Source organism: Enoplosus armatus, chromosome 11, assembly GCF_043641665.1.
Source record: "Enoplosus armatus isolate fEnoArm2 chromosome 11, fEnoArm2.hap1, whole genome shotgun sequence".
Lineage (NCBI taxonomy): Eukaryota > Metazoa > Chordata > Actinopteri > Centrarchiformes > Enoplosidae > Enoplosus > Enoplosus armatus.
The window spans coordinates 22,059,132-22,071,755 of record NC_092190.1 but is presented as its reverse complement, the minus strand read 5'-3'; the positions used below and the strand labels follow the sequence as shown (position 1 = coordinate 22,071,755).

General features: G+C 42.3%; 2 protein-coding genes across 3 annotated transcripts in view; one reads left to right on the top strand and one right to left on the bottom strand.

Moving 5' to 3' along the window:
• The first annotated feature begins 468 nt into the window (after positions 1–468).
• Positions 469–9,768, top strand: LOC139292078 (signal transducer and activator of transcription 1-alpha/beta-like). The gene is made up of 24 exons (XM_070914232.1): positions 469–541; positions 3,287–3,421; positions 4,003–4,147; positions 4,276–4,371; positions 4,527–4,604; positions 4,710–4,788; positions 4,873–4,961; positions 5,055–5,206; positions 5,322–5,483; positions 5,589–5,681; positions 5,860–5,919; positions 6,053–6,082; positions 6,175–6,265; positions 6,380–6,421; positions 6,922–7,005; positions 7,147–7,248; positions 7,427–7,562; positions 7,815–7,855; positions 7,984–8,060; positions 8,229–8,365; positions 8,503–8,682; positions 8,975–9,038; positions 9,231–9,330; positions 9,440–9,768. The coding sequence occupies exons 2-24, from the start codon at positions 3,294–3,296 to the stop codon at positions 9,554–9,556; spliced, it is 2,283 nt and encodes a 760-aa protein (XP_070770333.1). The 5' UTR covers positions 469–541; positions 3,287–3,293; the 3' UTR covers positions 9,557–9,768.
• A 685-nt stretch (positions 9,769–10,453) lies between these two features.
• Positions 10,454–12,624, bottom strand: part of glsb (glutaminase b) — a 30,526-nt gene continuing 28,355 nt past the window's right edge. For both annotated transcript variants that reach the window (XM_070914261.1, XM_070914262.1), the window contains exons 16-18: positions 12,318–12,394; positions 12,072–12,135; positions 10,454–11,828 (exon numbers count right to left, since the gene is read on the bottom strand). In XM_070914261.1, the coding sequence (XP_070770362.1) occupies positions 11,681–11,828; positions 12,072–12,135; positions 12,318–12,394 (289 nt within the window). In that variant the 3' untranslated portion in view covers positions 10,454–11,680. The remainder of the gene's footprint in view (positions 11,829–12,071; positions 12,136–12,317; positions 12,395–12,624) is intronic.

The window sequence follows — 12,624 nt, the reverse complement described above, 5'->3', positions numbered from 1 at the left end:
TAAGCACGAGAAAGAGACAGGTTCCCATAAATGAGACCTAATTCTTCAGTGTGGTTCACGTGGGGGAATATATATGTGTGTGTGTGTGTGTGTGTGTGTGTGTGTGAGTGTGTGTGTGTGTGTCTGAAAATCAGAGGAAAAATAAAACTTTTATGATTTTATGAAGTTGTAAATCGGTCAGATTTGACCCAAACACCACAGAAGGGTTAAGTTAAATCAGACTCAGTCGTCTGTTTAAATGTGACATCCAACGAAAAGACGTACCCCCCCCCCCCCCCCCCCCCCCGAAAATTATTTTGAAGGCGGAAACGAGCACAGTGTAACCGCGGATGTGTGACCGCTGGCGGGCTTGACACCGCGGAGAGGACTCGTTTCTCGAGAATCACATGGTCTGTGGGAGTGCCCGGTGTCTATAAGTAACCCCCCCCCCCCTCCTTCTCCTGCTGCTGCGCCTCCTCCAGTCTCTCAGACACTCACTGTCCTCTCTGTGTGGACAGATTGCTCACCTAACAGAGACAAGACAAACAACGACAGACACAAGGTAAGTCTGTTCTCTCAGATGTGTCTTATAACATGTCTTATGATATATATATATATATATATATATATATATAAGTACTATATGTATATGTGTTATGGGACATATTTTCCTACATGCAGCCTCAAAGGCCGGCGGGTTTGTTTTGGTTATTAATCCTTATTGGTCTCAAAGACATGAATGTCCGTGATGTTGAGCCAGTCGTGAGTGTTCCGTCGTACTTATTTGGGCGATTCCGCCAAAAGAGTGACATTTCCGTCCCCAGCATATTATTGTATATTAAATGTATAAACACAAGTAATAATATAATACAAATTATATACAAAACACCGTACACATGAATCATTGTAGAAATTACAGATATATATTTTTTAAATATTTTTTAAATATTTTAAAAAGGCATCCAAAACACTGATACATAGCATTTCTTGCCTGTCCCCACAGCCAAACGCTACACTTTACCACAATGCATCATGAACAAAATCCTTCCAAAATCTATTTTTTTTTGCATTTAAGTGTGACTCCATATTCTATCTACACTTGTAAAACAAAAGTTTTACAAAAACGTCATTATATTTTGGTTAAAATTCACATTTTAGTGCTGTCCCCAGGTTTTCACTCATTGCTGTTACCCAAACACATTCCCCCCTCTGAAAATTTTGGAATATTCCACCAGTGACATTTTCTGCTGGAAGTGACATCATTTGGGTCTTCTGCAAGTCATGGGGAGACCAAAAGTAAGTTATCTCATTTACTTTTCCTTAAATTTAATGATATATTAGCTGTGTCAGAGACGGTCAATCTAAAAACTCAGTCCTGTTACCTCAATTATCTCTAAGACGATATTTGTTGATATCAAAAGTAAAATATTCAGTTAAATCTTAAGAATGTGCTCCATGTGCTCAAGCTACTAGCATAGATGCTAAGTGGCTAGATTTCACACAATTGCTAATTTTATGCTAAAAACTCATTGCTGTTACCCTCATTGCTGTTACTCAAATAAAGAGTAACAGCACTGAGTTGGCGGTAACAGCAATGAGTAGGCTAGTGCCCTCTGATGCCCTTTTATATTAATCAAAAGAATACAATAAATGAATGAATGTAAATAATATAATGAATGAATGAATATTAATTAGTTTACATGATTGCATACATTTTAAATGAAATAGGCTCACTAAAGTTGCTGTCATCTGAGATCAGTTTTGTGAATCATAATTACAGGGACCATTGAGTAAAAGTAGGGGTTTAACAGGTTTTTCTGGCCAGCCCGAGATGATATTCTGTGGTACCTGTTCGATGATATTGTGTCCGTCATCAAACCCCCTAAACCAGTCACATCACGTCATGTGGAAATTGACAAAGAAATCTGGGGAAAGCTACAGAAAGTCTTAGAAGAGGTCAGTTACTTGTTTTTTTTAAATCTCATGATTGGTGTAAAACTGGGGATAATGAATATATTTTGTAGAAGGTGTAGAATATTTTCAAATTTATTGGAAATGATGGTCAATGCATAGATCCAAGAACGTAACATCTTAACTTTTTGTCTGTGTCCATTTTATCTTATTCAGATGTAAAGAACCAATACTGTGGATCCGTGACATGCTAAAGGGAGAGAAGCAAGACAAACCGACAAACCACTACAGTACATCACTCTTTCTCGTCTTTCACTGTGTCATACACAAAGGCACAAAGCCAGTACGTTTACACACACACACACACAGAATTCAGATCTCTCATTCAAACCTGATGTCTCACATAGTTTGCAGTTAGTGGGCCTTTCCTTTTTTACTCCTACTATACTACCTCTAACAGTTTTTTGAAATGTTGATGTATTTTAATAATTTTGTATATGTTCTGTCTTTTAATCTTACCAATACTAGCAACAATGTATTTTAATATGATGTTCTTCATGTAGCTCAGTAGTGCAATGGGTTTGACACAATAAACAGATCACACACACTCACATAACGCACTCACATACTCATTCCTGTTACCGATTTTCATTCCTGTTACCAAATGTTTTTTTCTGATTATTCAATTGTTTCTTCAAAAATAAAGAAAATAAACTGTATTTTTACATTCATATTGGTTCCAACAGTTGTCTGATTGCTTAATGAAATACATGCTCAATCTTTGGATTAAATTTGGTTTTTTTATGTCCTATAAAGGAAAAGGTTTGATTTGCATTCTTAGAGAAATACAACTCTGGTCAAAATATAGTAATTTTTTTGTCATAAATATTAGTATTTTCATCATGTAACCAACCATTTCTTCTACATTAACTCTTTTTCTAATGGAAAACAATGTATGTGGTTGATATTCTTTTAAACATGGTTTTAAAATGGCATTTGAGTTTTGGTAACAGCAGAGAAAAAAATGCAACGATAATAAACTTTCGAAAGTTGCAATAAATTAAATAAAGTAGCCTGAGATTGACCAGTACTCATTTTGAATGAGTAAATGTGTATATTACTAAATTCTATATTGAAATGGAATGAAAAATTAAGTTTAATTTTGAAGAGTTACAACGAGCAAATTGCACTCTTTTGGCGGAATGACCCATTTAGACTTCCTGTCAGAAAGATGGAAGAGAGCCTAAAACCTTAAAAAGTTTGATGCGACATCATGCAGCTCGCTCGTGGATAATAATAATAATAATAATAATAATAATAATAATAATAATAATCATCAGTGCTTTACTATCCAGCAGCGTCAGAGTCAGTGACTTCTGCCTCTGTCTCGGTTCAGACTGCAGATGGCCCAGTGGCAGGACGTGCTGAGGCTGGACCCGGCTCTGCAGGGCCGGGTGAGCCAGCTGTATGAGAGAAGATTCCCCCGAGAGATCCGCCACTGTCTGTGCGTCTTGATAGAGAGCCAGGACTGGTAAGAGCCGCACTTACTTCCTGCAGCAGCGGACCAAACACCGACCGTCTGACGAAGTGCCTTAAACCTGCATTCTTTCTCATGGCCACCAGGGGGCGACTCCACTGGTTGCAAGAAGAAGCCAGATTGTATAGAAGTCTATGAGACGATCGGCCAACTTCTCACTTGATTCAGGACCTCAGTAAACATTTATCTAATGAGCCTCTTCTTTAATACAGCATGATGTTCATTTTGTAAATGATACTCCCATTTAGAGTAAAATAGGATGATGAAGCAGGGATCGCTTTAGGCCAAACTGGAGGCTTCAAAATGGTAGTCCACATGGAGTCTGGTGCTGGAGTGTGCGGCCCCTTGACTGTAGACCAGGCTTAAAAGCTGGACAATTAGGGAGGAGCTCAAAGAAACTCAAAGAAACAGACCATCCCGAAGATATAGCAGATCACCAGACTCTGAATTAATCCTCTGGCTACACAGGATCAGCCTAATGAGTCATATAGATCATAAATGTATGATTTAATAATGTTGTGATGTGTGCCACCATTCAGCTAAATGAATGTACGTTTTGGGTTGGTCTTTGTCAGGAGTTTGGCCGCCGTGGATGAAAAGCACGCAAGCACCTGTCTCCATGCACTCCTGGTGTCTTTGGATGAACAGTGGAATCGGTCTCTCCAGGAGAACAATATTTTGCAAGGACCCGATTTTCCAGGGATGAAAAACCACTTGCTGGTAGGACAGACATGCTGTTAAGTGCACTGAACATTGTGTTAAACATTAAACATTTAATTTAGATTTCCTTTCTCAACGCAGAGTAATTATAACCTCCTTATTGTTTTCCTTTTTTCTTTGTCCATCAGGAACACTTCCAAGATGAACCACTGAACTTGGCCGTAATCCTCTCTGAATGCCTGAAGGAGGAAAAGAAAATCCTTGCTTCAGCCTCCGAAGAACAGGTAAGACGACTGATGATGTCGGTGCAGTCCAGGCCGCAGAAATGCTGTAACATGCAGAACAAGAGGCACACAGTGTTAGCATTAGAGTCTCCTTTGTTAGAATCACCACCAATACGCCAAATAATAGTAAAAGAGATATCTTTTGTTGTTGTCAGGGTTGCGGACATCCAGCCGTGGAACAAAAATGGAGAGAGTTGGACAGCAGAGTCAGCGAACTGACGAGGCAGACTTTGGTAAACTCACTTGGACTGTCATCAGTTGTTTTCCACCTGACAGCCTTCCTTCGGGAAAAACGTACTTTGGCATTTCTAAATTTGTGAACTTTAACTCTGATGCAGGACTTAAAGAAGGAGATTAAGTCGCTGGATGACCTGAATGAAAAGCTTGACTACATACAGAAGACCTGGCAAAGCCAAGGTATGGAAGGAGACGTAAACCAAATGGTGATGTGGTGTTTGGTGTGAGTTCAATCCTCATTTATGTCTCATCTGTCATTACCAGTGGAGCAGCATATTGGATTGGCCCAGTCCCATGCTGTTGTGGAAGGGGAATGTCTTAAGCGGGCCGACTTTATCTCACAAACAAAGCAGGTACTGTAGATGTTCGGTCATTGTTGTTGTTGCCCCCCCCCCTACACACACACACACATACTTAAGGCTTGCTGTGTATTTTCTGTCTTCCAGATGGTGCTGCAGCTGATAGTGAACATTTTAACACTGGCACAGCAGACTGTGGCGACCCTCACAGACGTGGAGCTGCCTGAGTGGAAGCGCAGGCAGCAGCTGGCCTGCATTGGAGGTCCAGTTGACACCTGTCTGGACCACCTCCAGAAGTGGTAAGACCTCATTACTTCTACCTTGACTTTCCAGGTTTCATGTCGAGGGAGAAACGTCTCTCTGTCCCCAGCTGTCACACTTAAGACTCTGTGTTTGCTTATGATATATGTGCAGGTTCACAAGTGTGGCAGAGGTGCTACTACGAGTGCGCGAAGAGCTGCAGAAACTGCAAGACCAGAACAAGAAATACAATGGCACTGATGCCTCCAACCCCCCCGGTCCCATGGCAGAAATTGATAAATTCGCACGGTCCTTGCTCACAAAACTTCTTGCAAAGTGAGACATGGCGTCAGGACTCTTCTGTGTTCTGTACAGTACATCCACACACTGATTCACATGGCTGACATGTTTCCACTTATGTTTGTGGTCTTGATTTTTTAGCGCTCTGGTGGTTGACAAACAACCTGTCATGTCAAGTTTACCACAGCGGCCTCTCGTACTGAAGACCGGGGTGCGGTTCACGGTGACAGTGAGGTAAGGCTGCACCTTACACAGCGTCGCTCTGCAGGCTGTTCATGAAAAAGCAGCCGACACAGAAAAGGATGTAATTCATGTTGCAGCAACTGTAATATCTAATATAATATAAGCACTGTATGATTTTCTTTGTTTTTTGAAGATCATTTTGTCAGTATCCGTTTTTTTCTCTTCTCAGGTTCTTAGCAAACCTCCCAGAGTTCAAGTGCCTGCTCAAAGTCAAACCTGTATTTGACAAGTAAGTCAAAGAAAACTTATTATTTTACATATTTTGTTTGTTTATTTAAAAAACGTTTTAATTTTGAATAGCCTTTGTTTTCTTATCAACCTTTTTGTGTCCCCTTTTCCCTAAAAAACAAATAAAAAATAAGGGACGTCGAAGAAGCCACGACAGCTAACGGGTAGGTGAAGGATCTGTAAACAGAGGAATTGTTTAAAAAAGTATCAGTAGTTTCTGCTAATGGAGACACACTCTGCTGTGATGTTGTTGTAGGTACCGTCACTTTGACTTCAGCAGGGACGACTGTAAGGTGCTGGACGTGGACTCGCCCAGGGGAGGCTTGGTGGCAGAATTTGGTCTCCTGGTATGAAACTACACAAACCGCTGAACCCAGAAGTTGAAGAAGCATATAGCTTTGTATTTTATTAACAAATAGAGTATACAGCATATAATGACTGCATTTTCTTTTTTTTTCCAGTCACTCAAGGAAAGAAAAGAAAGAGGCAAAGGATCGCATGAGGTAAGAGGAGACATAATGAAGATGATGAAGCCACAGTTCGGCAGAGGATATGTTCGATGGCGCCTTTAGAGTGGAAGGTTTTGGTACAAGATTGTGTGATTACTGCAGAGTTACTGAAATGGCCTCTCCTTACTGGAAGGAATGTACCAGAATCAGTTCAGTTTCACAGACTTTGCTGTGTTTCACATTTTGAAGCAGTCTTCTTACTGCGGGACTCGTCTCAGACAGAAACAAGACTTCAAATGAACGCTGATGTTGCTCTGCTGATGTGTAAATAAGTGTATAAGGTGGTGATGTCAGTGTTACACTGGCCACATGTGGACAAACCAGAGCTAAATGCTAACATGATTATAATGCCTATATAATGTTTCAACCTAGGTGTGTTTTATTCTTTCATGACCGGGACAGATGTGAAGTGTCCCACTGTTTGTGCTTGCAACTCATTATACAAGTCCTTTTTCTTCCTATCACCGTGTCTCTGTCTTCGTCCTCTTCATCAGAGTCGTCTGGGAGTCACCGAAGAGCTCCACATCATTAAGTTCGTGACAGAGTTTCAGCATGCTGGACTGGAGTGTAACCTCGAGGTGAGCAAACGTGACAGAGGCCTTTCAGCTGTGTGCTCTCTGCCGCTGAGCTTCAAATATTATTGCTTGAAGAGAAAGCACTATTAGAGCTGCAAGATAAGTGGTAGCCAGGCAGCTAACGCTCCTCCTGTGTGGGTCCAGGCCAGCTCCCTGCCTGTGGTTGTCATATCCAGTACCAATCAAGTCGTCGGTGCCTGGGCCTCCATCATGTGGTGCAGCATGCTGTCCATCAGCGAACTGAGGGTAAAACCATCACACCTCAACACAACACATAAACAATATCAGCTACAGAAGACAGGTCCAAATTACACCAAACAGTTGATTTCTCATGTACAGACAGCACCACTTCCCTTCTTCTTATTGCGTTGCATAGTTCATACTTCACACAACTGTATTAAAGGTCTGTGACGCTGTTCCGCAGAGCCTGTCGTTGTTTGTCGACCCTCCTCCGCTCACCTGGCAGCAGCTGTCGCAGGCTCTGAGCTGGCAGTTTCTGTCCGTTTGCAAACGGGGGCTCGACGAAAACCAGCTCTCCATGCTAAAAGACAAAATTGTGGGTGAGTGTTTCACCACTTCTCCCATAAAACTGAATCACGACACTTAACAGCGGTACCTTGCTCTTGTCAGGGAAATTGATCTGAATTGATTGTACAGGAAAACGTAATAAAACATGCTGTACTTCCATACAGGAGCGGTATTGGAGACAGTGCAGTTGTACTACTGTCAAAGCATTGTTCAGCATTCTGGGAAATATGCTTGAGAGTTCGATACTTCATGACATTTTTACGCTACTGTGGCTTTCTTCACAGATGATCCTGATGATCTCGTTCACTGGAGCAAGTTCTCCAAGGTGATTCTTCTTATACTGTAGTTTACACAATTGGTGCAACCTGTGGGACTCGGTGTGTAAATGTGTGTGCGCTCGTCAGAACTAACACCCCTCCTTGCATGTTGACTTTTGCTTTGCTGTGCGGACAGAACGAGAATGCCTGGATTTGGATCGATGGAATCCTTGATTTGATCAAAAGACACTTTGTGGATCTTTGGCAGGACGGGTAAGATTCATCCAGAGTCATCTCAGCAGGATAATTCTCACATTCACTCTGAGACTGCGGTCCACATGCCAGCAACACATGAGGCCTACTGAGTACTGTTATCTGGGGTTAAGTCACTATGCTTCCCAGCGAGATGAGCTCTCGTCGTATCCTGTATGTGGGTTTCAGGTCCGTCATGGGGTTTGTGAGCAGGAAGAGAACACAGGTCCTGTTGCAGGAAAAACCGACCGGGACCTTCCTGCTCCGCTTTAGCGAGAGCTACAAAGACGCCATCACCTTCAGCTGGGTTGAGCACGCCAATGGTGGTATGTTTCTGGACACGTGTGTGTGTTTGGGCAAAATTCCAAACTTGGTCAAATTAGGGTTTTAATGATGTGGGTTTTACCAAGGCCAATACTGAGTTCGCTTGGCTTGTTACTGTTACTGTTTCTTTCCCCTGCAGAGGCCCATGTGCACGCAGTGGAGCCCTACACCAAGCATGAGCTGTCGGCCATTTCTCTACCAGACATCCTTTACCACTACAGTCTGAAAGCCCAGAGGAACAAGACCAGGAACCCTCTGCTCTATCTGTACCCAGACATCCCCAAAGACACTGCCTTTGGACGCTACTACAACTCCTCCGGTATTGTCTCTTGCTTGACTGAGAACCAAATCACTTTATTTGCCAAGTACAGCAACACATGAACAGGAATTTGTTTCTAGATGTTTCCAAAAATAAATGTAATTATTCCCGAAACCCTTTAGACGTATTCTAACATTGACCTCCGTGCAACAGTTGGAGAAAACAAATCTCCTCACACTCTCCAACTTGTAATAATGAATGGATTTATAATGTCAACGTTAGGTTAGGTTATCCAGTTGAAGTCATGTTCTCAGTAGCATGTAATGACCTCTGATCGCCTCTGCTCATGCAGAAATGTCAGCGTCCAAAAAGGTGGTAGATGGGTACGTCAACAGAAGACTGGTTCCTACTTCACTGTAAGTAAGACAATAATAATTAGCGCTTTGCATCACATATCTTTGACCATCATGGAGAGAATGTGAATGCTTTCTAATATAAACCTCCTAAAGTCCTCCTATGAGTGCATTGTTTCCTTCCCTCTGTGTTGTTCAGTGCTGTACAGGAAAAATTTGAACCTATTTTGTATGTTTTTGTTTTTTTTTCTACAGCAGTCCTACACCACCTCCGTCTCCACCTAGGGATACGGACACGATGGACATAACGGACATGGACATAACGGACATAGGCACGACGAACGTAGACACGAATGTGGGTTTGAAATTTTACAACTAATTTCCCTGCAGTCCTGAAAGCGTCAGTCGTGGATGTTTTATTCCTCCGCAGCTAGTTTACACCAAATCTTATTGTTTCCTTGCAGATGGACTCTCGTTATCTGTTTTGGGAACTCTTCTCTGATTTTTTCGACTTACCTGAACTCCCTGAGCTCTGGACCTCTAATCAAGAGATGCTGCCAACCTCAGACCAACTTTGTTGATTGCAGCAGCTCCCTCCGAGGAGCTGCCGGCTCCCTCTGCCAGAATCAGGAAGTTGCCAGAATGGGAAATTGTATTCATGAAGAACAAGGAATGTTTTTTGGTGTAGGTGTAAGTAATACATGTCATAAAAACAATCATCAATATGTATGAATGTAATGTGTGGTGTTCTACTGAACTGTTTAAATGAGACATTTTCTATTCAGGATCTACATCACTTTTTTCTAATGTGTATTTTTTCATTTAGTAGAATAGTTGAAAACAAAAAAAAACCCACAATGCAGTACTGTTTTTTACCTGTTTATTAAAATGAACATATCTGGATGCATTTTGCAGCACTGACCTCCAGTGTAATGACAACTTTATTTATACAAGAGGACAAACACATTCACTGGCCTCGTGTCTTGTCTTTTCAGTTGTGTGGGAGAATCTGTCCTGAGCCTGAGCACATTACACCTACTGAAATATAGATTCTATTATTATATTATATATATCATAAACAATGGGTTACCTGATGACTGACTACATACAGTACGTACCATAAGAGTTACGTCTGATCATCTTTAATTTAATGTACTGAACTCGACGGTGGATGAAATGGATTAGCGAGCAGCTCCACCAGCCTGAAATCACTGACTAACACGTGTGTTTACAGGCTGAACGAATACAATACTTTGGTTCTTCTTAATGTCATTGACTATCCCTGAATTTCCAAGACTAAAGCAGTTCAACACACGCCACACACATGTAGTGTACCAGATACCAGCCATGCCCTTCTCATTATAAGGAATAAAACATTTATTTAACATCTACTGAAGCTAAAACAAGAGGAACTGGAAAGTGGAAAGAGCCAGTAACAGATGACAAAACCAGTGCTCATTTTCATTTTTTAATCACCTCATTGGAGTTAAAGTACATACCCGTTGTTTTTTTAAATCAATCTAACTTATTTAAACCAATTTATGTCATTTACAATGTGTGTAGTCTCAGGTAGTCTGTTTATTGACATTTGTGACTTCTGGGGCTCCATAGTATACCTAGTATTCTACCTAGTATTCTACCTAGTACTCATATATATATATATATACTTTTAAATTTCAGCTTGGAATGTTGCAGCATAACTTGAGGCCTGAGTGTAAACACATTTTGTTCAGGTCAGGTTATCATACAGTATGTATTGTCCATGTGTATATAGCTTTTCAAACTAACATTTGGGTACATTCTTTCAGTACATTCATAGACTTGATTGGATCTGACAGAAAGGGCATGGGGAGCATCAGTTGGGGGAAGAATTACAGCAAAAAGTCCATTCAGGTAACTGTCATTGTCAAAAGGTGCAGGAAACCCCCAAAATATGACGGTCCAATACGCCTATGTGATGAAGCCAAAAATATATACTCTTCATATGGAATTTGGTTGCTGACAACACACACACACACACACACACACAGAAAAATGTAACTACTGCGACAAAAATAAAGAAACCAGCTTGCCTTTATCCCAAAATGCAAGAAATTACACGATCTTATGTTCTTTGGATGGATTTTACACTTAAAAAGTCTCTCTGTGAAATAAATACATATTGCTTCTGTTGCAAGTGTTGCCACGGGGTGGGGGGTGGGGGGGTACATTCAGAGTACAATCACTCTTTCAATGACTTGGAAAAGGAGACGTGAAGCTTCATGAGACCTGCTGAAGACCTGGTCAGGAGGAGGACCAGTCAGTGCCTGCTGGCCTGGACACAACCACAGACGCATCATACGGTTTACACCATCATTTCCAAACACCTCACCAACCCACAAAACAAATGTAGTCAGAGTATTACCCAAATGTAGAGAAGAGTACAACGGAAACTAAACTAATACACTCTGACACGATCTATGTCCTATCTACAGCACAGACGTGACTGACGGTACTGACAGGTTACATGAGTAATATACTGGAAACGCTGCATTACAGGTGTTTAGATATTGTATCGTTTGTTTTCAAACAGTATCGATGAGGCGCTCACTCACACGCACAACACACACGTTACGTTACGACAGAGGCAGAGGAGCCAGAACTACTTCATCACACGTTTCAAAAGCACGGTCACTGATGCGGACTGCAGCGGCTCTGCAGCGGCTCTACAGCAGGCTGTCCAGGCTCTTCTCGGCGCTCTCCTTGTCGTCGGCACCGGCGGGCGGGCTGTACTTGTCGTGGTATTGCTGCAGGATGGTGACTACGTCGTGGTGGCCAAAGTGCACCGCTTCATCCATCGGCGTGTTGCCCCATCTGTGCAAAGAAAGCAAAATCTGAAAAGTTCAAGTTGTTGTAGTTATGTTGCTCTGGGAAAGCAAATGATCAGCTCGTAGTCATGGTTACAGCCCCTCGGACACCAGTTAGACCTGAGTCTGACCCCGCTATGTAAACCGCTTCAAAAGATCCGTCCTGCAGATAGCACTGAAGCTGAAGCCATGAGACGGAGAGCCTGGCATCGTGTTCACGGACACTGATGATGGAGAAGCCTGGACTCACCTGTCTCTGGGAACTGGGTTCACCTTGCAGGCCTCCAGGAGGAAGCGCACCACCTCCGTGTGTCCTGAAAGCAGAGCAGGCGTTCAAGACCAGACCTTTCACAACACATGACAGCTTTCTCTGCAGCTTCTGTATTCCTACGTCCGTGCAGATGTGGGCTGGCTTTGCTTGTAGGGGAATTTAATTTGTCACGTCAGAAGAGGTCAGGGGCCTCCTCACATTGTTGCACCCTGTTGTCTAAAATACCTTCAGCCGCTGCCACGTGGAGGGCCGTTCTGGAGTCGTAGTCCCTCTGCTCCATGTCGATGGACGACAGCGCAAACCTGCACACACACAACGTTTAGGTTTGTAAGTACCTTCAGTTATTACATCCTCATCAGCCAGTGTTACAGTTTAGTATCCTTGCCCCCCCCCCCCCAAGACAGGAACACTGAAGCTTTGCCCTTTTTTTGACCTGCAGGTGGCAGGAGTGCACCACGAGACGTAGCAGAGGCAGGAAAGAAGATGACAGCCAGCTAGTATGTAAACAACGCTGGACTTAAAACATTTTTTA

What these genes read in the sequence shown, in the direction of transcription:
- LOC139292078 (XM_070914232.1), top strand. Translation starts at nt 3,294, where the DNA reads ATGGCCCAGTGGCAGGACGTGCTGAGGCTGGACCCGGCTCTGCAGGGC. An exon ending in TTATCTCACAAACAAAGCAG is followed by an intron (nt 4,962 to 5,054) that starts GTACTGTAGATG and finishes TCTGTCTTCCAG; the next exon opens with ATGGTGCTGCAGCTGATAGT. An exon ending in CTGGACCACCTCCAGAAGTG is followed by an intron (nt 5,207 to 5,321) that starts GTAAGACCTCAT and finishes ATATATGTGCAG; the next exon opens with GTTCACAAGTGTGGCAGAGG.